The 27,467-nt window shown below is 48.5% G+C and overlaps 1 protein-coding gene across 1 annotated transcript in view; it reads right to left on the reverse strand.

Moving 5' to 3' along the window:
- The window catches only part of NTNG2 (netrin G2), a 69,709-nt gene that overhangs the window by 37,314 nt on the left and 4,928 nt on the right, over positions 1–27,467 (reverse strand). The window contains 1 exon segment of the mRNA XM_006029814.3: positions 5,376–6,019. Within this exon segment, the coding sequence (XP_006029876.1) occupies positions 5,376–6,019 (644 nt within the window).

Here is a 27,467-nt window from a genome sequence, read left to right on the forward strand (position 1 = left end):
CTTATACACTTCATCCTCACACACAACAATTTCACTTTTAATAATCAACACTTCCTGGGAACAGCTATGGGCACTAAAATGGCCCCACAGTATGCCAACCTTTTTATGAGCCACCTGGAAGAAGACTTCCTCAAGAGCTGCACCATCAAACCCTGGCTATACTTAAGATACATCGATGCCATCTTCATCATTTGGACTGAAAACCTGCAATCTCTGATTGAGTTCCATCAGAAATTCAACAGTCACCATCCCTCCACCCGACTTTCTCTAGAATACTCCAGCACCAACATCTCCTTTTTAGACATGATGATCAGTATCCAGAATGATAAAATACGGACCACGTTATACAAGAAACCCACAGACCAACATACATATCTGCACAGAACCAGCAATCACCCGAAACACACCAAAAAAGCTGTGATGTACAGCCAAGCCCTCAGATACCATCGCATTTGTACTGAAGAGAACACCCGGGATTGCCACCTCACCAACCTTAAAAAGGCTTTCACCCAGCAAGGACACTCCTCCAGAGAGATAGATCGCACATTTGAAAGAGCTACCCGGATACCACGTGAAAACCTGCTGCAGTACAGAAGAAACCCACCCACAAATCGCACACCGCTGGTTATGACGTGTCACCCCTCCCTTGAACCTGTACAAAAAATCCGCAAACAACTGCAACCCATACTAGACAGAGACCCTATTCTTAAAAAGGTCTTCCCAGAGCCACCCATCCTAGCCTTCAAACAAGCACCGAACCTCGCCAACCTCATCACCAGAAGCAAACTTCCTCAAGCCCAGAACACACCAAAAGGATCCAGACCGTGCCAGGACAAGAAATGCCAAACCTGCCAACACGTCTCCACCACCCCCACTATCACTACACCCCACAACAGAGCCATCGGCATCCCAGGATCTTACAGCTGCACCTCCAGGAATGTGATATACCTCATCCAATGCACCAAATGCCCTGATGGAAAATACGTAGGAGAGACCAGACAGCTGCGCACCAGGATGAATGCACACCGGAAATCCATCAAAGACAGAAAGACCCAATTACCGGTGGGGGCACATTTCTCACAGGAGGGCCACTCTCTCTCCAATCTCTCAGTCCTGATCCTCAAGGGAAACTTACACCACACGTCCCAGAGACGAGCCTATGAGCTCCATTTCATCAACCTCCTGGATACTAGAGATCAGGGACTAAACATAGACATTGGATTTTTGACACATTACAATCTGCCTGGCATCTGACTCCCCCGCCCAGCCCAGCCCCTGGCTTCTTCACTTTTCATTCCATGCAGGGAGAGCACACACCGACTGCTGAAAGTTCCTTAGCCTGACGAAGGGTTTTTGAACCCGAAAGCTTGCTTAATAACTATTCTCCAAGCATTTGAGTTGGTCTAATAAAAGATATCAAATTCACCCAAGGAACCTTGTCTGCCTATGTCCTTAGACCAACACGGCTACAACCTACACCCCTCAAAATTAGGCCTTTGAGCAGCAATGTTGAGAGCTGTGGAAAAGCCAGATGGAGGGGGAACCTCTCTCATTTTCCACATGTATTGGCAGATAAAGGGTGTCTTCTGCATAATTAACTGAGCCATTTCTAAGTGGGGAACCAAGGGTTACTCAAAACTGGGTCTCTGTCTGAGTTTCTAAAGCTTGGGAATAGAAATAAGGCTGGCCCTGGTTTCAGCCTGGTATTTCTTCCCATCCAGAGAAACTCATCTTCGTCTATCATGGTGGGGTGGGGTGGGGTGGGGGAGGTTGAGGAGTTAGTGCGTAAGCAGGGGAAGTGTTACCCGAAGCCAAAGGTAGGCACTGGCAATGCAGAGAAGTCACTGTCCCACAGTGGCCAAGGGCAGCTGTCCTCACGGGGCACTCAGCCAATTCAGAAGGGAGGTCTTCAGTAATTAAGAAAAAAAAAATCAAGCCCAAAAGACATTTAATTCCATCCCCACTGGAAAGAGCACAGCCGTTTCCAGTGGTCATTTGCAGTCCAAGCCCATCTTCCCCTCTGCTGAAGGCCCTAGAGATGCATTATACAACCCACTGCGGCTTTTACTTGCTTGAGGAAAGAACAAATAAATAAATCAAAAGTTAATCTCATTAAGTTTGGGGTCAGAGCTGGCTTTAGTTTCTGAGGTGCCTCACTCAAAAGCCAGGGCTTGAATGGTAAATACGGAGTAAGTGGAACGCCGTGCCCACAGGAGCAAAAAGGCTGGTGTGCTGGGTTGTTTTTTTTTTTTAAGGTCTTCCTTGTTGTGAAGCTCTTGCTGAGTCTCTGATTAAGGAGAGAAAAAGTATGATAGTGAAGAACCCGAACAGCACAGAAAGGAAGGAGAAACACCCAAGTGAACCAGCTAGTGCAGCACCCGAGGGATGGGAAAAGCCTCTCGATAGCTATAGTGATTCCAAAGAACATGAATGCACCCGAGCGCGTTTTATGTTCTGTACCTCTTACTTTTTGCTAACAAGCGCAGAGTGCAGGGATGGGAATTGGGCTGGCCCTGCCTTGATGTAAGCCCTGCTCAAAGCCTCCTCCAAGACCACTGCATCCTGAGTAAAGAAGCACCGTGGCGTTCATCAACACCCATCCTTCTCGCTGCTCAAGTGAGCAGAGCAGTGAAACCTCTCTGGGCACCTGCTGAAGGTTGTTTCTTATTCTAATGTCAGCAGCGAACGGAAGAGATGTCGTATCAGACCACAGGTCCAACTATCCCACTGGTCTGTCTCTTGCCATGGCAGGGAGTGGGTGCTAAGGGGGCAAGGATGTCCGCAGGGTGGATCCGAAATGATCCATCTCCCATCAGCCTCCAGAATACCAGCTGCAAAGAGGTACAAGAGTGTTGGAGGGAGAGAGGCCTGACTGCATGACTTGCCCCAGGCCTGAACATTTCTGGGGGTGGCACTGCTGCCTTGGCTTCTGCCCCGTAAAATGGGGCTGCTGATCCTGACCTGCCTCAGAGAGGAGTTTCTGAGACTTAAACAAGTAATGTGTGGAAACTAGATCAAAAAGTTAGCAGGAGAGTCTCACCTGGACTGAAAATGCCAGAGGGCAGGGAGCACTTCATCCGGATTAGAAAGCACCGCTTGCCCCCACAGCGCTCCACATATCATGCTCTTGGGCTGCCCACACAGTGGATAACAAATGCACCCATTTTTTTAAGTCCAAGAGGGGGCACCTGGTGACTGATCCTGATTTCGCATCCTCCAAAGCGTGCACCCTGCAGTCCTGTCATGGCCCGTGAGCCTAACCAGGCCTAATGAACGGATGCCTCCCTTACAATCCCTTCTGCCAACAGAATCAGTCAGAGTGGGCTTGCTGTACCCACGGATGGGTTACTGTGGCTTTGCCACGGCTGTCAGCAACATCAACCACGTGCCTTGGCAGCCGCCAAGCCAAGCTTTGAGCAAGCCCTGCAGGAGAGAGGCGACCCTGGCTGCAGAAGCAAAGGGCCATACGCGCAGGAGATGGACCAGGGAGCAAAGGCCTTCGTGCCCTCGGGTCTCCGATCACATTCCTTGGCTGGAATGAGGACGGGGGGTTTGATTTTCCTGCAGAGGGACGACTTTATCCCGGGGGTTTCTGATCATACTTCTATGGGGACAGTTTCTTTCCCCTTTGTGGAACGAGCAGATCGTACAGGCTGTGCTGTATTGCAAGGAAAAAGGGATTTCCATCATCTGCCGCTTCGTGGAAGTTTGCTGCTTCCAGCCTTGGTTATAATCAGGGGAAAATGAGCCTGTGGCTTCCCCGGCCCTTCCCAGTTCCTCTCTGTGAGCGTGAATATTCCCAGTGACCTAACATACTGCCTCTGAAAGGGGAAGACTTTTGTGGGGGTCCCCGTCAAAACAATGGGTGGCCTGTGACTGAAGGAGGGCAGGTCTGTCCTTGGGAGCTGAGCCGCTTCCCTCCCGGTGCCTCTGCTCAAACTTTTACTCAGAACAGAGGGGCCTTTCAGCTTCTTGTCATCATTTCCTTGGAGCACATTCAGACAAAGCCCGTCCTGGTGGCACCTGCAAAACATTGCTGCTTGTACGTCTTAGAAGCCAACAGCTTGGAAGTGATACAAGCTGCTCATCTGTCACCGTGGTGATAGCTGAGATTCTCATTCCTTGGGTGGGATTTTTTCCCCCTCCCTTCTTGCCTGCGAGTCTCACACAAGCCGAAATCCAAAAGTTGGGTGGGAAATTAGCCATCTTGGCACTTTTCCACCTTACTTTGCTTTGTTGGTTGATGTCATAACACAACATATGGCACTGCGCAGAGAAATGAAAGAATAAAGCCAAGAAGCAACGAAAAGCTTCCCCCAAAACTGCTAGTGGACTGAGCTGCACAACAGAACCAGGACTGAGGCAAAGGACAAGGGGGTGCTTGGGGCTTGGTCATTCGGATGGTCTGCTCTGGGCCCTGTGTTCAAATCCTGACCGATCTCACAAATCAAGAGGGTTTGATGGTCTGAGCTTCATCGGCTACCCATCTCCATCCAGCACCTCTCATGCGTGACTCCCTTCCTTAGGCTGTAAGACTTTTGGGGCAGAGACTCTGCCATTCTAGATGTATCTAAACACCTGCCTCCAGGGAGGCTGCGAGCTGGAAGAGCAGAGTGGGTGCTGCATGTCAGGAAGGAGGTGAGCTCGCAGGGCTGGGAAGGAGCTCAGACCTATAATAGCAGGAGGTAACGATGTAACCCTCACCTTCACAACTAACACAGTTCTCTTCATGGGGTAGCAGGGCAGGTCCTCGAGGGCTGCTCTTCCTAGCGTCCTCCCTGTACGGTGCATTTTTCACATGGAACTCCCTTGTTTGAGCCATGACCTGAGGAGGGTGACCTTCAACACATCAAAATAGGTGTTTGGCCTTTTCGGGAAGGTACTAGCTGCCAGACGGCACTCTAAACAGAGGTAGGGTCAGACACTGATGATGACGAGTCGAGCAGCTGTGCTAGCAGGAGAGTATGGAGCATATAAGAGGCTCAGTGACTTGGACAAGGATGAAGGACAAGTCAGTGGCAGAGATGGAAGTACGGGGAACAGAATTTTGCACAACCAATTCCCCTTCTGGCTGCCTCGCTCTAGGCACTAGCCAGCCTTAATATCCACAAGGAAGCACAATGCTCAGTCTCCAGTGCAGAGGTGCTTCCTTCAGGAGGGCTCCTGTTGGGCAACAAGCTACTCATCATACAAGTACACTTGTTCTTTTGACTTTGTTCTGATTTAGGGACCAAATCAGAGGGCGAATGGGAGAGATGTCGAGTTGATAATCTGTTAAATCAATAAATACTTAGCTCAGCTTTCCAACAACAACACTATACCCCCGTTCCCAGCCCTCCAAGAAGCAAGATAGAAAGCAAACAAGCAGCGGGTACCTGCCAATGACTTCAATGTTGGAGACAGCATAGAAGTACTTGTACAAATTCTCCCTCTGAACATACGTCCCCCCGAGAGCCGGTCTCAGCAGCCTCATCCTCAGGTCGGTCACAGTGAAGAAGTCCTTCAAGCCCTTGGCACTCTCCAGCCTGGTGTACAGGTTGTCCATGTTCTTGAGGTCTGGGCCAGCAAAGATGGCAAAGCGATCCCTCACCTCAAACCGCACGTTCTTCTCCTTTTTGGAGCCCACCCAGCGGGAGTACTCCTCCGTGCAGAGCACCCTGTTGGCACTGGTAGTAGAAAGGTCCCTGACCCTCCGTGCTGGCATGCCAAAGGCTTCCATGCAGTCATCTGCATAGTACTGGTAGGGGTGCCAAGTCCTCCCGTTGTCCAGGGACTTCTCCAGCATCATGATGGTGGGTCGGCCATACTCAAAGGTTATCACAATGTCATCTGTCAGCTCGATGCTCTTGTTCCAGGAGAGCGTGATGTTAGCCAGCAGGGGCTCCGGGTAGCGGCTCCATGTCACGCTCTGCCAGTAAGTGGCCAGCCCTTCATCCTCTGTGTCAAACATAAGTTTTGGTGGGTGGGCCAGGTCTGGGTTGGAAGCGTCACACTCATCGCTGCACAAGTATGGGTTCTCCTGAAAGAAGAACAATCAATGACAAGAGAAGAAAGCAACAAACAGGAGTCTTAGACATTTTGCAGACTTAATATCAGAGGTGGAGCTGGAGTTTCCAAATGTGTCCTCACTGCATATGCTTGAGACACTCACACCTTCTACTGCTAATATCCTGACAGGGTGACTGAGGATGCTCCGGCTAAAGGCTGTAGATGTGAACCCAGGTGTTGTGGGCTGAATGGGGCCAGGCGCTTGATGCGAGAGCAGGGGACCTGCCTCTGGTGTACTCTGTGGGCATGTCTACACTTTCTTTTATGTGCTTTATGAAATGTGCATTAAATCTAGTTACTTCCCTTGTGAGATAGTAGAAAAATGCACATTAGCTTGTTTTAATGTGCATTAGCTAAAGAGCATGGGTTTTTTGTGACGCTTTAATGTGCATTAAAATAGGGTCATGCGCATTAAAATGCACATGTAGATGCACCCAGTGACACCTTTTGGTGCCCCAGCTGGCTTAGGGACAAGGCAGAAGGGACAAGATTGAGACCACAGCATGGGTGGGAGAGTAGGGTGGGACAAAGAGACCAGCGAGACTGGGACAGAAGAAAGGATAACAATCTGTGACAAACCGGCAGGGCAAAAACACTAAGGTGGGGAATTAGAAGTCAGGAGGCTGGAAATGTTTGAGCAAAGGAGCCACTGGGGAAAATAGCAGCGGCAGCCTACGAGGTGCCTAGGGAAGGAACATGAAGACTAGATTAGAAGTTCGTAGAAGGAGGAGACTGGGACTGGCTGGCCTGGACTCAGAGCAAGTGTGGGCGACAATAGGGATGACATCTCTCAAGGGTGGATTGGGGGAAGGGCTGTGACAGGATGGGCAAAGAGACTGAGACTCCCCCAGTGTGGGGGGAGACTGGGGCAAGGGCCTGGGAAGTGGGTTGGAGAGGAGACTCATCCTGGATGAGGAGCCTAGGGAGCGAAGAGACAGACTTGATGAGAAGTGGAGAGGTGAAACTGGGTATGGCTGGCCAAGGGGACTGGAATCTGGCTGATGCCCAGAGGCTATGACTAGCTGGCGAGGAGGATGGGACAAGGAGTCCGGGGTGGAGAAGAGAGGAGGCAGGGACAGGTTGAAAGAGATGGAGCAGAAAGGAAAAGCGTGCTCAGTAAGTGTATTCCCTGCAAAGCCAGGAATGGGAACCCAAATTCCTGAGGGTCATTACTCTTCTGCTGTCAGCAAATGTGGGAAACCCACTATTGGCCGTGTACATGTCCCAGCCCCTTCTGGTTCTGGTCAGCAGAGAAGACAACATTCACTGCTCCTATCTGTCACAGAAAACGAGGGTGGGAAGGGCCCTCAGGAGGTCACCTCTAGACCAACCCCCTGCTCAAAGCAGGACCAGCCCCAACTACATCATCCCAGCCAAGGCTTTGTCTAGCTGGGTTTTTAAAACCTTCAAGGATGGAGCTTCCACCCCCTCTCTATGTAACCCATTCCAGTGCTTTACCACCCTCCTAGCGAGAAAGATTTCCCTAATATCCAAGAAAGAAACTCCCAAACAAAGCCATTTGGCCCCTCAGCCTCAAGCAGCAAAGGTCTGGCAGGGGGGGCTTAAGGGGTCCAATCCTACTGCTCAGCCAGCTACTGCTTGGCTGATGAAGCTACGGAATGGGATTTCACTTGTCTTTATTCTTTTGGTTTGCTCATTGAAAAACATGGGAAGTTGCATATGTGTACACACTTACCCACATGCATACCCCCCACATGCACACATGCATGTGTACATGTACACACATGCACACACGCACAGAACTCCATAAAAAGAACATGATTAAAGTTGCTAAATGAAGCTTTTGCCAATTAGGAAATGCCAGGGTTAAGGCTGCCCCTGAAACCTTGGTTTGCCTCTATTATGTATACGTATAAAGTCTTTAATTACACAGTCACATTCAGGACTCAGGATGGACCTGCCCTGAGGCTCACTCAGGGTTGCACAGTAGAAAGGGCTGAATCTTTGGATGCTATAATGAGTTGAGGAATCTATGAGCATTTTAGGAATTTTATTTGAGATTGCAAACCCTGTAAATGCTAACAATAAATTATCTCCACCACTGGTATGTAATCACACAGGCCAGCTTCTTCTCACCTTCATCAGGAGCAATGAAATCACCTGTCAGAAAGACATGGTCAGCTGTTGGGCTTGATTTGGAGGTCACCTGACAGAGCAGGCGGGAAGGTTATAAAAGAGCAGGCATGGCTCTGTTTGGGGGGTTCTTTCTTGGGGTTTCACCAGCTTAGGGGAAGAGAGGCACAGCTGGAGCCAAATGAGGGGTGAGAGCTGCTAAGTTATGGGTGACAGAGAGGGAGAGGCCTCTCGTGGATAGAGTTAAGCAGGGGAGGGGGCTTTTAGGCTTAAAGGAGGCTGAGGGGCTGCAATATGCCTAAGGAGAGGTGCAGTTGGGCTGCAGGTGCTACCTTGCAGGCAGAGATGGCAAACACAGCAGCTGTACTCTGGGAGCAAGTCTGGCGATCTATGCCAAGGGCAGTGTGCGGGTTCTCTCTCCAAACTCAGAAGCTGAAGTGCACCAGGCTGGGACACAATGCTGGGACAAATACAGCAGTCTGGTGAGTGCCCAAATGTGTGTTGCAAAAATTGGAAAGTGTGAGCTGGTGAGGCAGAGGATTAGGAGTGGCTTCTGGTTGTTGAAGTGGCTGTCTTTTGTCTTGTAGAACTGCATTGCATCCCTACTTGTGTGGTCAAGTTTCTTTTCTTGCTGCTGGGCAAGTCATTTGCACCAAACTTCCCACAGGGGAAGAGGCTGCTGTTTCCTCATTTCTGATTTTCTAGATGCCCAACTTGATAACCTAGGGGGTATGATTGCAAAAGCACTGGGTACTCTTAGCTGCAGAGGGAGTTTGTGTGTTCAAACCCAGGCTCCCATCAAGTGCTTCATGAAGCTAAGCACTGTGAAATATCTGGTCTTGCTGGTCTCAAACTGGGCACCCAAATCTTTTGACTTGTATCTCAGTGTATCTACTCCCCATTTGTAAAATGGACATAGTGCAGCCTCTTCCACTCGCCCAGGAGCGCTGGGAATATAACATAATGTATGCAAAGCGCTTGGATAGTCTAGCGCTGACTACCGTAGAAAAGCCCTGGAGGAAACAAATAAATCGGTCTTCAGAGCAGCATTTGAACAGTGTACTGTAAGTAAGGCATGGGACCACACGCTGAACAAAGAGGCTGAAACAAAATATTGAGCAGCTGATCATTAAATGAGCACCATCTATCCTTGGCACTGTATGAGGCAGGGGTTGATTGAAGGGGAAAAAAAGTGCTCGGAGAGCTGAAGTCTGTAGTGTAATGGATGTGTGCAAGCCAACTATATTAAGGTGGTGTGGGCAACCTTAACTCTGGAATTTCTCTTTCATATGCTTCACTTAGTAACCTTTGTAATGGGGGGAGGGCATGCACACACGTGTATGAAAGGCAGAGGAAAGGTAATCACTGGGGACTGTGAGATTAGTGAGCCCATCCTCCAAGAGAAGATATTGGATATTAAACTAATACTTCAGCTGATCTCTAAACAAAAGGGGATGGATATCATGATCACCCTTAACAACCCATGCAGCCATGCAAACCAAATAGAGGGGATCAGTGCTATACATCAGACTCTTGGGGGAGGTCAGATGTGAAGACCACCGCATGAATATCTGTGAAGCTGTCCAAAGCTTTAGGATGGTGTTCCTCAAGGAGCAAGATAATCTGCTTTTGTCAGGGGCCAATATATCTGGTAGACTGGGTCAGTGATCTGCTCCTGCATGGTAAAGCTTATGTCCTATCATGATGTATAAGCTATGACAGGATCCAGAATTCTTTAGAAGGTCTCTGATATACTAGTGTATAATTTAAGAGATGCTACATATTGGGGAATCATTCACCCTATTGAAGCAAAGCCACCTGTTGGGTGCAATAAAATAGTTTTAACAATGCCGAGCACTGCACCGCCGAAAAGCTGCAGACGGAAATGGAAGGGGAAAAAATGCCCGTTTGAATCAAAACCTGTTTCCATGCCCTTCTTGTGTGGACACAACCTCCTTGGTGTAAAATGTTTTAGCTGGTGTCTCTTATTTCATTTGAGCAATTGCTACAAGCAATACTGACATATTTGCTGGTACAAACTGCATCTACGCCAGAAGGGCTTGCTGGGATAGTTTAACCAGTTTAGCTCTACTTTCTCTACTGTGGACAAAGACTTTTAATGGATCACTTTCTTCTGGGTTTTTGTTGGAGTCTTTCTTAATAACTAGTGATGACCCAGCTGAGTGGGTTAGAGCCCACAGAAGACAATGAGGCATCATGCTGGTAAGGGTGCAGTATGCAAATAAACCCCCCCCCCACCAGGGAAATCCTAGCAAAACAGATAAGATCTTGTGGGCAGGAGCATAACATGGGTTATTTTGTTTTCTTTTTTTTTCCCCCTCCTTCCAGAACCAACTCGGGGAAGGGACAGTGCTCTGTTCCCTTAGTAAAGTCAACTAGGGTGTTGACCTCTACTGGTTCAGATCCACAGGCTGGAGTGTATAGGAGAGGAGGAAGTGGGAACTCAAGTTGTGCTTACTTCTCTTACACAGGGGGTATAGCAGGTAGGCAGTGCCTTTTCATTCCTCTGCCTCTGAACCTAAGGTCTGCATAGCCTATGCAAGGGCATAAAGGATGCTTTTGCTTCACCTTGAATGGAGGTACTGGCCATAGAGGACTTATCAGAGCACCCGATGTGAAATTAATAGGACAAGAAAGTGAATACTTAATTTAAAAAATGTGAGAGTGCTAAAAGGCTGAAGAAGTTGGGTCTGATCCCAGCTAATCGAGCAAGTTGGTTTCTAAACTGCTGTTTGTATTCAGGCTTATTGAGATGTACTCCTGTCCAGAAATGCTCAGTCAACTTCCAAATGGTTGGATTGTCTGGACTCTGTATAGGGCGGGGGAGAAGGCAGAAACAGATGGCCGTTCTTTGGCTGCTTTGCTAGTCCTGGGAAGATCTGTTAAGTAGCACTGAAACAATTCCAGGTAATACTTCTGAATCTCGCTCTTACCCATGCCATGTGTCCTTAAAAAAAATAATCTGTCCGCTTTCAATATACAAGGCTGCATCAGTTAGCAGGTGGAGACTTAGATTGTTCAATCAGCTTGGAAAAATAAGGCATTCACTTTAATTTGCATGGTAGCATTTGTTACAGACTTGATTGTCCTTTTGGCAATTAGATGTATAAATGTTCCTGTTCTTTAGCATGCTGTGTTGTAGCCATTTTTTTTTCTGTTGTTAACTAACATGATGTCAAACCTACATTAACATGTGAAAACACAGCTTGAAGTGTCAGAGATTAGGTTGCTAACTGCGATAGCTTGAGTGTAGTTTCCAATAGCAAATTTTAGCAGTGCAGGAGTGCCTCCTAACTGGCAGATCTGCTGAGGACCTGGGGCCGATTGTGTTCAATATCTTTATCAATGACCTGGAAGATGGCACAGAGCACACCCTCAGCAAGTTTGCAGATGACACCAAGTTGGAGGGAGTAGTGGATATGCTGGAGGGTAAGGTTAGGATTCGGAGAGACCTAGACAAGTTGGAGGACTGGACCAAAAGAAATCTCATGAGGTTCAAGGAGAAGAAGTACAAAGTCCTGCACTTAGGATGGAACAATCCCATGCACCAGTACAGGCTGGGGGCCGACTGGCTGGGCAGCAGCTCTGCAGAAAAGGACGGGGGGGTTACCCTGGACAATAAGCTGAATAGGAGCCAGCAGTGTGCCCTTGTTGCCAAGAAGGCTAATGGCATCCTGGGCTGCATTGGTAGGTGTCAGGGTGACATGGAGGGAGTGCACATGCACCCCCTGAGCATGGTGGTGCACCCCCTGCAAAAAGGCGCTGCCGACAGTGTCCGTGGTGCCTGTGGGTGGTCACCACTCGCCACCCTGCCACCAACACCGCCAGCGGCGTCTGCAGGCGGTCAGCAATTCCCGCTGGCCACCGCTGATGCTGCCGGCAGTGCCTGCGAGTGGTTGCTGCCCCCTGGTCAGCGCTTGCCACCCCTCCTCCCCGCCTGCCACAGCTGCACTCCCCCAGCCACCAGGGGCACGTGCTGTTCATGGTAGGTATGCTGCCAGTAAGTTGAGGGAAGTGATTCTTCCCCTCTATTCGGCACTGGTGAGGTCACATCTGGAGTCCGGTGTCTAGTTTTAGGTCCCCCACTACAGAAAAGATGTGGGTAAATTGGAGAGAGTCTAGTGGAGGGCAACAAAAATGGTTCAGGGGCCGGGGGACATGATTTGTAAGAAGAGACTGAGGGAACTGGGCTTACTTAGTCTGGAAAAAAGGAGGCTGAGGGGGAATTTAACAGCAGCCTTCAACTTACCTGAAGGGGGTTGCAAAGAGGACGGAGCTGGACTGTTCTCGGAGGTGGCAGATGACAGGACAAGGAGCAATGCTTTCAAGTTGCAGCAAGGGAAGCTTAGGTTGGGTATTAGGAAAAACTTTCTCACTAGGAGGGCAATAAAACACTGGAACACGTTACGCAGAGAGATTGTCAAATCTCCATCCTTGGAGGTTTTTAAGACCTGGCTAGACAAAGTCCTTACTGGGATGATCTAGTTGGGGATGGTCCTGCTTTGAGCAGGGGGTTGGACTAGATGACCTAAGGTCACTTCCAACCCTAACTTTCTATGATTCTATGAAATGCCTAGAAAGAGGCCAAGGCAACAGAGTTCAGGTCAAACTGGACCTTCCCCACGCCTGGGTAACATTAGATGGAAAGTTTTGGTTCAGACCATTAGAGACAAGGCTGGCTGCAGCGTTCAGCTCCATATTGGCACTATTTAGAACCTGAATGCTTGGTTCCAGGGTCTTGGGTTGCGGCAATATCTGAACATGCCCTTTGGGGTTCTCACTGTCATGTCTGATCCCCTTTTGCCAGAGGGTGAGCATCTCTAAAGAGGTGCGTAGCACCCCTTGCCCCCATTGAAGGAAACGGGGCTGCTGGTGCTTGCTAACTTGCCATATTGGGTCCTTATACCTTATTCATTGAGAAGGAATCCGATCCAAGCTGGCGTTCCAAAGAGAGATGACCTTGTGAATCGCAGACTTGAAACTGCTTAGGAATTGAAATATTATGAGGAGGAAGGGCCTGAAAGTCAAAAAACCAGCTATAGGTCAATTCTCTTATTGGGAAAGACTGTTTGAGAAACAGTCTGTTAGTCTGCTAAGAGAAAGACAGAGATGCAAGGTACAAGTTGGGTTGGGGGACGGAGAGAAAAGATTTCCAAAAGGTGGATAAAAATGGCAGGGGGGGGAAGTCCTACTAAGCTATAAAAGCTAGCTGGTACTAGGGTCTGCTTCAGTGGAAATCTTGTCTTTGACTTCAATGTGGACAGAATGAAGCCTATAAATGTAGCCTATAATGAATGTGGTTAGGAGGTGGGCTTTTCTGGGTGTTTTTTCCCTGGCAGACCAAAACCATTTTTTCAGTCTTATAGCACAAAATATATATTTTTGTAGGTGAAATTACTTCATTAATCATTAAGCTGTCGAATAGTTAAAATAAACCAGACATCTGTTGTAGAATGGTGAAAGCTACACAGAAATAAAAATGCAGCCTTTGGTGGATCTTTTTGCCAGGGAAAAGAGAGAAAAAATTAAAAACACTAGCAGCCCTGCTGGGGGAAAAAAAACAATCTCACACAATAAAATAAAATAAAATGCATTTGGAGCTGGGCTGTGAAAATGAAAGTGGAGGAGGGGGCTGTACGCTAGTGATGGGTTATCCAAGTATGTTACTTATGGCCCTGATCCTACAGTCTGATCTGGTTCACCCTTATGCAGGCACATAGACTCCTTCAAAATGTCTACATTTTAATATCAATTTCTGTACTGGTGCAGCTGGGAAAGGGCATGGAAGTGTTGTCCTCCTCCCAAGAACAGTCCCGGCCTAGGTGTCCTTGGTTTGAATTCACATACCTCTTTGCGCCCCAGGAGGCGGCCATCCTCGCCCCTGAACACTCGCCCAGCCCAACTGCACTCGAGACACCTTGTGACACACTTGAGAGCGCCTTGGGCTTCCAGCAGGACTTTGTGTTTCAGCTTAAAGATTAGCTGCTTAGTTTCCAAAGTCGCTGTTTTGCCTAGGACAGCAACCGGGTGCTTAAGTTAGGATCAAATTTCCTTCAGCTCCTGCAAGATGCTGCAAAAGCCACCGCGTTGACAGTATTCACTTGCACCTGATTCCTCTGGTCACAGCTAATGCCACAAACTGCAGCAATGGCAAAAGCCACCTTCGAACCCCCGAGTGCCCTCCTGCCGCCTCCTCTTTCTCCCCTTCTAAGCGACCTGTCTGTCACGGAAAAGACTGACCTCCCAACGGCCGCAGGAGACATGTAGATCGCTAACCTCGCCGCTGCCAACCCCCCGTTCTGACCCAACCTGCGGAGCGGAAGCTCAGTCCCGGCTCCGTGCTCCGAGGAGCAGATGGTCAGGGGCGCTCATGAATCGGCCTGTGTATAAGAGTGTCTGCCCCTGCTGTGGGAAGGCTTTCACAAACAACGGTCATCACATCTCCCTCTCTTTCTGCCTCTCATGCAGATACACTCGCAAGCAGAGAGAGGAGAGAGATCTTGGATTGTATTTTTACTACATCAATGCTGCTTTTTTTTCCCCACCCCCCCCTTTAAGCACCGAGTTAGATTTGTTTGTTCAGGAGGCTGCAAGGACAAAGCAGAAATGATCATTCCAGTGCGTTTGATTTTCTTTCCATTTCTCTCCTTTACACTTAGCTGAATTCCCCAAATTAATCCAAGGATTAGAGGCCCTATCACCACTAATATTGTGCCAATCTCAAGAAGTGTTCTTGGCAGCTGCTGATACAGATCACGGGGCAGAGCGGGGAAGGATGCTGATGTGAGGTGTGGGCTCCTAGCATTCATTTTCCAGCCCCTTTATGCACCTTTAAAAATACTAAAATACCCCTTTCAGAAGTGCAGGGGTTACTTGGCTTTGGGGTCTAACACAGGCCTTGTTTTCTTTGCTTTTATTTGGAGATGGAGGCGTACATCTATGGGCAAAGCTGATGTAATAACATCGAGGCCCGTGGAAGTACACCAGAGTAAATTTGGCTGTTGGTGTCTAGGTATGATAATATCCATTACTCATTATGATGAAGGTTCTTTTGGCATCTTCATAACATACCCCAAATCCAGAAATGGAAAGCTCTGGGAGGAGAGATCTGGGGGACAGTATATTGGGGGATGACTAGGTCAGAGACTTCAGTCTTCAAACTGGCCCAGGGAAATCCCCCCTTGTACTGTATCTGGTAACACCATTAGCAATGCCAGCCACCCCCATCCCCAAAGCACCGGGTACATCACGGAGACCGAGCTCTCACTCCTGCCGGTGTTCCTGCTAGATCAGGTACAAGAGAGGGACTTGCACTGGCCATTGTGGGAGAAAATAGAGAAATGCAGCTCAGGGTCCATCAGACCAACGTCTTCCGCAAGCACCGCACTGAGTTTGGGCTTGATGCACCTTCAGTGCAGCTCCTCATCACAACCTCAACTGGGCAATTCTTCCTGAATGCGGCAAACTAGAGGCTTTGGGATTTCATATCGGGCCTACAGGGAAGACATTGCTACAGTGAAGGGTGAGGACTAGCATAGGTCCAGATTCAGAGATCCTCAAAACCAGAAACGGTCTATCCGGCTGCAGCTGGCCTATAGTCAAGAACGCAAAATTTGGCTCCAAAAGAAAAATTTACCCTTAATGCGTGTTCTCAAATGAAGAAATAACACTGGCCCACCCTAAAAAGCAAGATCCTGTTCAGTATTTTTATTCTTGATGCTTTGGCTCAAAAGTTCTATCTGGATTTATGAAAGGACAAGGTGATTCTTATGATCAAAAATAACAGTTGTAGGTAATTAAATCTCATGCTTCAGGGCATAAACTGATAACCTGCCAGCGGTCAGGATGGGATTCCCATAGAACTGGAAATATTCCCTGACAATTAATTTTCACTCTCTTCACAGATTGAGAGGGATAGGATGGTTGAAATGGCCATAATTAATTTACAGTGATTATTTCCAACAGCTGGCAAGCAGCATAACTCACCAGCAAGGTGTCTGAGCATGAGAATAATCTCTCTCAAATACATGGCCAGCTTCTCTCATCCTAAAACAGCTCTTGAGTATTTCCACCCACTTCATGTAGAAAGTTGTCCAACTCATCCAGTGTGCTTTGGGGATATTTGAACCTTTCTCTGACTCCTCACATAGTGGCTATTGTGAACGGTGAGATCCCTGAAGTCTTAATCTCTCCTTTAGTATTTTTAAAGGTGCATAAACCTACCTCAAACAGCATGGTATGAGTTGGGATCTCCCATACTTTGGCACTGCTGAATTTGGTTTCATAGACATTGGGGCTGGAAGGGACCTAACAGGATCATTGGGTCTAGCCCCCTGCCCAAGGGGCAGGAAGTCAGCTGGGGTCAGATCCCCCCAGCAAGATAGGCATCCAAACGCAACTTGGATGTGTCCAGAGTAGGTGCTCGCACCACTTCGGGGGGGGGGTGTCTCTTCTAGACTCTGGAGACTCGGAGAGTAAAGAAGTTTTTTCCTTCTGTCCAGTTTAAAACTGTCTTCCAGCAGTTTGTGACCGCTGGACCTGGTTATCCCTAGGGGAGCCCTGGTGAACAGGGAAAAACGAACGGTCAATCATTCTAGCGCTGTCATGCAAGCATTTGCTATCCTGAGCCATCCACTGTGCCTTGCTACAAGACGGCTGTAAAGTCCTGGATTGATTGGCTGTACGCTTCCTGGGGCATCTGCAGTTCTGTTGGGGTACAACTTGATATAGGCTGCTCCTACTGGTATGCAGCTTGTTTCCACACATTTAGAGCCTTTAGTTGCAAGGGTCTGAATTTCCACTCCCATGCAGTACCGCAGCACTCTCTGCAGTTCCCCGATTCGCATCAGCCCAGCCAGAGGCTGAGTTGATTGTACTTTTAAAAGGTTTTCTTTTCCCCCCGCATCTTGCCTCAATGCAATCTTACTACCCACCTCGTGCTCTAGGTCTTAAAGGGACAACATACAAAAAGCCAGTCGAAAGAAAGGAAGAATTGGCAATATATTGGCCTAGGCTGCTTCCTTGCAAAGGCGGCTTTCCTTGCAAAGTTTCAGCCGGGGCTGATTTCAAGTTGCTCAGGTTAAAAGCCCCTGCACGTTGTGTAACAGGGACAAGCAGTACTTTGGTAGCGAGTACACAGCAGCACGCTGCAGAAGGCAGACCACGGTGTAGATATACGTGTATGTTCTTCCTGCCCTTTCTGTGCGGTTATACAAATCTTGGCCTTGGCCTTGTTCCTTTCTTCCGATGAGACGCACACAAAGCGGGAACGCAAATTGTCTGTTTACCCAGCCTCCACTCTGCACCACTGCACACTTCAAACCACTTCACTGCAGCTCTTCAACTTCAGGGAACCGGCACCCACACCCACGCGCTGCAGGCGGATTCTGATTTTGGTTACACCTGGGTACACCGGCACGCACTCTGCTCGCGACGGAAGAGTTGCTTTGGATTCCCCTTGGCATAATGGAGTGCAGAATCAGTATCTACATGTTTTAATACTAATACTTTTTTTCTGTATCCTGTTGGTTGACACCTTTCCTTGGGTCAGAGAATCATTTTCGCGGTGGCTGCAAGCTGAAGGCAGGCTTCTGAGCACTGGATAAACCCTGACAGACAATCTTCATCTTGGACTGAAATAAGATTCCTGTGTCTGCTCCATGTATCAAGTCAGCATGGGTATTTAGGGGGACGAGGTGAGGGGCCATGAGGATATGAGTTGATATGGTTTGTGAGAGCGTCGGATTAGTTTCCTACTATAGCCACTACAACAGAGGCTTTCAAGCTCCTTTCCAGTGGGCCACATCTTCACAGATTAATCTCATGGATGACTTGCTTCCCCAATAGCATCTTAAGATCTATTCCCTTGTCTTCATGACCACATGACCTTCCTGTGGCAGCTACAATTGCTTATATGGCATATTAGATAAGTGATGTATTTTTGGGCAAGCAAAGTGAGGTACAGCACAAGGAGATGGGGATCTTAGCATGGAAGAAGGACAGGGGGGATTGAAAACGCAGAGGGAAAACTCAAAGAGCCTTGAATTTCTTTTAAAACCTCCTTGGGAGGAAGCTGCTTATTGACCTTCTTTACTTCACTTCGTGGCTAGAGGGCAAAAACCAGCCAAACAAGGACCCCTGTCCCCCTACATGTCACTGTAAAGACCCTTGCTCACACATGATCAAGGGGAGCCCACATGGAAACACATTTTCTTGCAAAATCATCGAAGGGTGACTCTTTACGTGGCCCGTGCCCACAGGCTTATAGGATTTGGCAGAGATGTCAGCGATAAGGTGACCAGTATTTTAGTGGCTTCAGCCCCGGAGCCCATTATTTCAGGAAAGTATCCAGATCAGGGCAGCAGCATCATTTGCTTGCTTCTGCCTCCCTTCTGCCTTTCCCCTTCCCTCCCACCAAGGCCATCCGCCAGGGGCTCATCTTAGGGCAGAGCGAGCAAAGGGAAAGCGTCTCTACTAACAAGCCATTTCCTGTTTGTTGGTAACAAAAGTCAGAGCCGGTATGAATTATTAATCCAGCGGAAATGGGGTCCCTGTACAGAGGAGCTTCTAATTCTGGCTCACCCTTATGTCACTCCCTTCCCCCTTCCATCTCTGCGGTTCGGGGCATTGATTGCTCGCTCCCTTTCTTTTTCTGTTTCTTCCTAATCAAAGGTTGTTTGAGTGCAAGGTCAGTCCTCGGCAAGGGGCATTAGGAAACATTTTTGTCTGCGTGCTTGTTTCAGGATGCCATGAGTCAGCAGAAGCAGACACCGCTGTCTGAACGGAACAGCCCTTAGTAATCATAACCTGGGAGGCGTTCAGGAAGACATCTTGCTTTTCTCCCTTTCTTATTCTCCCTTTGGCCTGAAGCAGATACTTATTCAGTGAGCCGCTTGCAGTTCATCCAAGACTCGCGTGCTCCCCTGGGCTTGCCTTATTGTGGCAGGAAAGATTCAACCCCTGCTTCCAGGCTTGCTTGCTCCCTTTCCTCCCTTCCCTTCCCCAACCTGTGTTTTGAATTTTTAGAAGCATCTTGTCAGTGCTTGATTACAGCCCCATAGTGGTGGAAGGTTACTGCTAATAACATCATGCGCTGCCTCCAGCCAGCGTATCTGGCCACTTGATGCTAATTCAGCTTTGTTGTTTAAAAATACGCCTATGTGATAAGTGCATTATACAGTAGGGAAACTGAGGCACGGAAGTGAGACGGCCCCAGCTGAGGACTGGTCGCTGATCTTGGGCTCTTGACCTTCACGACTGCCTGACACTCCTAGCTCCCGTAAAATTTAGCTGGACTTCTGCATGCTCCTCCTGTCTGGATAACAGACCTTGCTTAAGAAGTCTGCTGTTGGGCGCCCAAAAATACACGTGGCTAAAAGCCTGGCTCACTTGGAGAAAAGATGGGTTCGTGAGCAGCTGAGCTGCAGCCAGTGGGTCAGGAACAGAGCTGGGAGCTTGAAATCCCAGTTCCCAACTCCGATGCGGCGAACAGACGGCAGGTTTTGGAACTCGGTGCCGAGAGAGAGAGGACTGAGCTGAGTCTGCAAAGACTACATAAGCCCTGCTGCCAAGGGGTTTAATACTTATGTCTATGTATATGTATTAACCATCTCCTCCAGAAAGCACGCTGGCCTAGTGTGAGAATACAGCTGCCACCACCGGGTCACCTGAAACATGCTTGCCCCCTTGGCAGCTAAGGAGTGATCGAGAGGTTTCATACTCCAAGCTGGATCTTTCCCAGTTGCCTTTTTGCTGTGACAAGCCCCTTCTGTACAGCGTCCAACTTCCACCTTAAAACCAGGCATGCACCAGTGGCTGCACAATGCCCAGTGACCTGCGCCTGAAGCACCCAAGGTGACAGGTCTGTCTAGCTAGTAGTGGGTGAACGCCTCCCTCCCAGCCCGTATGCACTTGAGAGAATAAATCCAAATCAACACTCCCAGCCTGCTGTGCAAAATCCTTAATCTCCTCAGGTAGCCGGCTGCTTCATCTTATGCCATCCACATGCAAGCTTCTCTCCTCAGCTGGGGTCACTCGGCTCCTATCCCGCTGATCCATGTCTCCTCTTCGCTGTGGCTCGACAGCAGTGTGCTTTGGCCCCCTGATGGGAGCCTTCTGCTGGGGCTGGAGTCTAACTTCCTCGAGCAGTGAACAGAAAGCAGCGTTTTCTTTGCAGAGAGATCCTCGTACCTCCGCAGCGGGTTCCTGAAGCTGCCACGGTGATTTTTGGAGACCCTCGGGGGGGACACGTATCAAAGTAGTCCCCACCTCCGAAATCCCATCACCACGTGGTGTCAGCCCTACGGGGCGAGCATTGCAAGGACCGCGGCCTCCTACTCCGAAGTCTAGAACCCAAAATAACCTGCGCGGTGGGGGAGGCGAGGAATTCGTGCTGACACACTTCCAGCCCCGAGGAACAATTTACGTCTCGAAATACTATCTTTGCCGCAGAAAGCGCTGGAAACTTTACTTTTCAAATGATCGGCGCTGACATTTCTAGGGCCCTTGGTGGATGGGCTGCAGGCTTTGTGGGTCACCAGATCGGCCCTGTGATGGCTGGCAGTGGAAAGGGAGGCTGTTAATATTCCCCTACCCGAAGGCTGGAGGGAGGCGTGTTATGCCCTGGAGAGACCGGGGTTAACAATTCTCTGTGCTGATAATTCCATTCTTAAGAAGATAATCTCCTCTGCCCGGGGCACAGAGGCGCATCGCGCACAGCCCTGGGTTCCATGTAATAATTTTTGAACAGCTCCTTCTTTCTGCATTGATAATCCCATCACCAGCTGACAACCTCAGTCCTTTCTCTTCCATGACCTTGTCTCACCTCTGCACCCACCATAGCCGCCAGGGCTGGCAGGGAACAGGAACAATGTCAAATGCAAGGTTTTGTGCGTGTGACTGGATTAATGGGGTGAGCGGGGATCCGAGATTGTCTGAACAAACAAGGACGATGATGAATTCCAGGGGGACCAGATGTGCAGCAAAGGAAAAGACGTGTCCGTTCCATGATGCGGGGAGATGTTGAACCCACCGTTTCCAGCTGCTGCTGTTCCTTGGTTTCCTGATACTTTTATATTATTTGTATTTATTAACCCGTGAAGAACTGAAGCAACTTTTCCTCCCTTTGCCAAAGTTTGCATGTCTATGACTTGAGCTTCTTGTCATTGTCCCCTGATGCTTCCTGGCCAGAGTTAAGGCCTACCCCTCACTATAAGTGTGCGCGCGCACACTCAAGAAGCATACAAGAACGAACCAGATAAAAACTACCCATATGCTATACAGTAAGTGCATTATTGATTCAGGCCTAAGAAAATGCTTAGGAAGTAGGAAAAGTGTCCTACTCTCTAAAAGCTTGTGCGCCTCGTAAGCTCAATACATGCAGCCTTTGCAGAGAGACTCGCTATGCTCTCATTAATATTTTATTATGTAAAAAAAGGCCTAGATAATTTGAATGGGGGAGGGCAGGACACAGGGTGGGAGGGGGCAGGGGAGGTAAGGAGAGAAACGGTTGAGTTCCTGAAAAGGCTGGCATGGATGTACGCTGGGAAAGCCTTGTGCAGAATTGGACTCTGATCAAGGTAATGGATACCTGAGTGACCACCACCCCCTTCCCTGGCCTGGTGGCCCAGATCCTGTGCCTGGCACCTGGGCATATAATCCACTCCTCTGTCTTGCATAAGAAATGTGCTGGCAGAACTATACAGGAAGGGAAATGCATTGATACGAATCTGTAGGGCTACACTGGCTTTTGGAGTTATGCTATACTGCAGAGAAGGGTCATTGTGAACTTCACAGCAACAGCAGGAGCTGGAATAGAGATCTACCTTCCCTGAAACAATCTTCTTTAGCTGCTAGCCGCATAGGGCTAGTGACACATGGCAGTTTGGGTCTGGGCATTAAGAGGCTGGAGGGGACACGAGCCAGTTAACACAGCTCTCTTCCTTTAACCTGTTAACATGCTATTTTCTGTTCTCTAAAGGATAGACACCTAAAGAACTTGCTTAAGCATCACCTGTTCCTCTAAAAGGGGTGGGTGGGTATGGCAGCATGGAAGGGGTCGCTGCTTCACCTACTGTCCCTAGTACCTCACACAGTGAGTTGGAAGTTGAAGAAGGAGCTGAGTAGTAAGTTGTGTATCCAGAGCCACACTTCTCCAAAAGCCACACTTCTGCAAATGGGTAGGGACAAGCAGTTATGAAGTGCCGAGACTGAGCTGTGGGTGTAAGCACTCCAGCTTGATACTCACCCAGCATCAAACACTAGTGTAAACGTGTGCCTTATATAATAATTTGCACCTCCTTGTATGATCCGAGTGCAAAGGGCCTGCAAAATGAGCAGGATGGCTGGGTGGTTTGGGACCTATGTTGCATGGTACCAGATGAGGGGCAGGGAGGAATGTGACCCAGGGGTGTTGTGCACAACTGCCTCTCCCCAAACAGTTTGGCAGCCAGAGGACTGAGTCTGGAATCGGCTCGGGGAAAGCTTCAGAACAAAACAGATTGCCCACAGAATTAGAGGAATCCCATGAAAAGCAGATTTGCTTCAGCCCAAATCTGCGTATTTGCAGGCACTGAAATAACTTGACAGATGCACAGGTGGAGAACACTGTGGAGAAAATGCAGGTTATTTTCTGTATGGGGAGGATCATTATCAATGGGCAATGCCAGAAATTGCCTATGGGTGGAAAACCAACTTCGTGTATTGCTACTTTCCTGTGGTTCAGTCCAGCCAGCCTTGCAAAGGCTCTCCATGAAGTCAAGTTTTAAGTAGCCCTTTCTCTACCCTGCACCCAGACCTTGCCCCTACAGCTGGGAGCTGCAAAAACTTCCAGGTCCTTTTGCCTTTCTCCCATTTAAAGTCCTGATGCATACTTTCTGGCAGAGTCATTTCAATGTAAGGAGTAGGAAAAACCCTGAATGCTAATATTCATCTGTGTGCAAGACAATGTTAGACTGTTTCTCAAGGAACAGGAGGCTAGACTTGCAGTAAGTTCACAGTAATCATTAATGGTTCCGCATACAGGATTTCCACATGCTTTCTAAACATTTGTTGGGCATTGCAACAATACTGTGAGAGGGCAATTCCAGCGCCTAGACTTTAGATGGGGAAATTTTGAACTCAATTGGTGGCCAAGACCACAGCCTGAGGGTTGGACCGCAAGCTTCTGTTGTTCTTTCCCCTGTACCCTTCAGCAGACCTTGCTACCTTTCGGCAGCTGCAGCAGCATGGAGTTTGGGGCAGACTAGCTACCAAAGTCCTTAGCCCTAATCTTGGACAGTTCTTTGCAGAGCAAAGGCTCTGAACCCTTGGCTGCTCTGGCAGCACTGTTGGGGGTCATATCTTGGAAATGCAAGGGAGACGGACCCTTGATCAATTCCCCTCTGTAAAATAGGCGTAATACTGACTCTTGTCTGCTTTGAGCTCCATGGACAAAAGTGATACTGCTCACAAAGTTTTGACTACCATTTGCCGCCTCAGTTCTACCACCCTTTCAACTGGCTTGCTTTGACTCCAGGAAGATGCACCAATACTGATACCAATGATCTGTTGAGGTCCCTTCCACCCCTAGCATCTATGAATACTTATTTCACTCTCCTAGTTGGCACTGGATTGTCTGCATGAGTGATGTCTCTGCTTCTCATGCCTGCCTACTTGACAGTTCCCAGCAGAGGAAAATGTGTACTGTAGTGAATTGCTTAAATATAAACGGGGAACACATCCCCTGATGAATCCAAACTGCACGGGGGCTGCGGGAAGCGGTGTGTTCAGGGAGAGATGCTAATTTGAAAGGAGCCCATAGGATGGTGCTCACATCACCGGGCTAAAGACTGCCGGCTAAGGAGGTCACTGAAAACCCCACTTGCATAATAGGTCTGACAAGTCTGTGATGCAGGCCCTGTTACTTGAACACTGCTGAGTTGCTCTTGGACATGCATGAATGGGTCCACAAACTAGGTCAGAAATGAATTAATGAACCTGAGGGACCCTCTGGCCTTAAGTTTCTTGCTTCAGCTCTGTGCCCTTTTTGTGGTGGTTGGACACCTCTAGGGTGGGAGCTTAGGAGGGCTGGAGTCGTCAGGTGTGGAGAAGCCTACAGAAGGTCATAGGCAAAATCCTCCCTACATCCCAGTGCCCCAAGCTGACTTGGGCTGGAGCAGGACAACTATTGATGCCTCCAGTGACAATGGCCACAGGCATCCACTAATAAATTGGGCCTCTGCAACAGGCAGAAAGCAGTGCAACAAACTGACTGTGTCATTCTGCAGGACAGGATGAGAGTTGCTTGAGCGGGCTGCCATCGGACCTATGCACCTCGACCTGCAGGTCCGGCTGGAGCCCCTGTGCTTCTAAAACCAAAAGACCAGCGTCCTGCCCAGGCTGCTGCTGTGAAACTCTGGGCAGCCGCATGGCCAGTGGAATGAGGGAGTTGTAGACACTGTCTAGCATTTATTTCTGTTGGGAGAAACTGAGGCAGAAGTTGTCCAGTGCCAGAAAGTGAATCTTTTTGCAGAGTGAGGATCAAAAGAGCTGCTAGTCTAGGGCAATCTAATTTAGGCTCTACCAGTTCCCCAGAGCAACGACCTCCCGCTTGTTCCCTGTAAATAAAGAAAGCAGTTCAGTACAATTACAAATAAGGTATCCAGTCCAAACACTGTCCCGTGCCCGGGTCTGTGTGTACTCCTCCACGTACCACTAACCTAAAGTGAGAAAGCAATAAACCTTTGCTTGTAGCTTTCCCCAGCCTATTAACCTAAATTTCTGACCCCAATATTTCAACCTTAACAAGAGTTCTGCAAGTTTGATTTGAAGTGCCTTAACCCCAAGGCGACCCCTCTAAACCTTGAGGGAAGTTAGGATCAGGATCTGGATAAGAAGAGAGACCCACCTCTCTACTTTCAGATTAAGGTACAGTGGGAGACCTGCTTGCTGCCTCCCCTCTGTGTGACTGCAGACAAGCCACTTAATTTCTCTACACATCAATTTATCCAACTCTTAAATGGGGGAGAGCCACTCTCCCTCAACCCCTGCCAGGGGACTATAGTGGGGCAGTGGATATAAGGTGCTTTGAGACGCACCTGGATAAAAGGTGGTAAAGAAATGAGAAGGGTCACTGTCATTAAAATTGATCAGATTAATAAAACCCCACCACTGAGAACCTGGAGCCTAAGGCCCATTTGATTTGGGATCTGCAATCCTGCTCCAAGCTCATTTCAGGTGGATACAGCATTTTTAATGGTGGATCACAGGCAAGTTTGATATGCAAAGCACTATGGACATCCCCAGAAATATGCTGGCATATTATTTACAATCATATTTTGAATATATATCTCTATAGAAAATGCCTACAGAATACAGGAAGGACTGCACTCTGTATTGTATCCTTGGAGCTTTAAGAAGCAAACATGCTGAAAAAATAATGTCCTGCACTTAGCTTTTTACATGGCATTTCTCATCCACAGATATTGCACATTGTGAAATGACATTATTTCCATTTCACAGATTGGGAAACTGAGGCAGAGAAAAGGAAGGGATTTGCCCACAACCACCCAGCCAGACAGTAATAAAACCCAGCTCTCCTGACGCCGGTCCCCAGTAGCTCCCAGATAAACTTTTGCAGTACTGCTTGTTTATAGGGCTTTCCATTAGAAGTGTAGCCCCACTTGAAAAATAAGCCTTTTCTTTAAAATAATTCATTCTCTTCCCCATCTCCTTCCAAGACGGTGGGGATGTGGGGCAGGAAAGGGGAGATCCAGTGATCCTGCAGTTATTGGATCCCCCTGACAGTGTGCTTTTTGTACCAGACACTGAGAGGAGCTGTTTGATAGAGGGCTGTTAACTTCTTAAGCAGATCCTGTATTAGGCCTTTAAAGAGACTGTTGAATTGTTTTAATTAACACTTGCAAGGGTGGACTCGGTCTCACAACAGCTTCTAACTTCAGGCTAATGCTGCCTGTCTCTTGTACCATCTTGGATCCTTAGAGCAGTCTGTCTCCATAGGACCCGGCTATAACCCTTTGGGTTCGAAAAGCACCAAGTTGTCTTTGCAGCCGGTGATGGAAAATTTTCATAAATAAAGGGGTCTGGTACAGGCAAAAAGTCGCCGACCTTAATTTCAAATGTGGCAGTGAATACCACGCTCACTGGTGGTAGTGATGGAAGTAGGCAGGAGCAGGAATCTAATTTGGTGACCCCGAGCCAGCCACTTCTTCCCATGTTTGAAGCAAAGCCATCCATGGATGGAATCGGTGCATTAGAAAACTCCTTTGCCCTTGATTTAAAGGAATAATAAGCATTGCTGTTTGCCCTTCTCCAGCTGCTTTCCTCCAAGGAATATGAACATTTTATAAACATTAATTTAGCCATACAGCACCCCAGGGATGTAGGTAAATCGGGTTAGTCCCAGTTTACAACAGCGTTGGGGGTGGGATCACCTTCATAAAATATTACTTGGCTGCGTGTTCTCATCCTGGTGGCAGGGGAAGACGGTAGACCAGGGCCTGGCTGGTAAACTTGGGCCCCAAGAGGTCAAATGACATTCCCAAGGTCATTTTGCAAATTAGAGAAAGCAGCATAAAAAAAACATGGGGATCTCTGCCTCTCGGGCCTCTGCTCAAACCAGGGATGAAGTTATCAGTGGGTAGCAATGAAGTCTGTAAGACAGAAAACTTATCGACAGGTTTCCCCTGAAGGTGTTTCTCACTTTTACCTGACTTGCAATTAGTCTTGCACTTGAGATTTCACCCGTTTGCCAGCCTCAGCTCCCATCCACAAAGTAACCACAAAACAGGTAGTGAGCGGGGTCGGCCTGTTGAGCTCTTGCCAGAAAGCCGGGCAGTCCTTACCTAGTCCATGCCTGTGTTGTGGGTTGTTGTTTTATTTTTATTTTTTTTAAAAGCAGGATTACCTGAACAGTTAACCCATCACTGGCTTTCTCCCTCGCACCATGAGGCATCTACACACATCTGAAGTGTGTTGCTAGAAAGCTATTTCTGAACAGCCCCACTTTCCCCCAACTTGCAAACAAACAGGGAAATTGGGAAACGGATAAACAAACAATTAGCAAATGCTGTGAAGACAGAACAGGAGTCATTCAGAGAAGCTAACGAGGCATTCAAATGGGAGTTAAATTTAGCTGGAAGTGTAAGCAATCAAGAATCCTATTCTCTCATGCCCCCCCCCCCCCCCCCCATCCCCCCCCCCACTGCAGCAGCCTCCATTTGGATGCTCTGGGCCCTCCTGGGAAACCCCCCCATGGCACCAGGCAGCATGGTGCAGCCCCAGCCACCTGGTACTGCCTGTGCACC

The sequence above is a fragment of the Alligator sinensis genome, unplaced genomic scaffold (assembly GCF_000455745.1).
Source record: "Alligator sinensis unplaced genomic scaffold, ASM45574v1 scaffold829_1, whole genome shotgun sequence".
NCBI lineage: Eukaryota > Metazoa > Chordata > Crocodylia > Alligatoridae > Alligator > Alligator sinensis.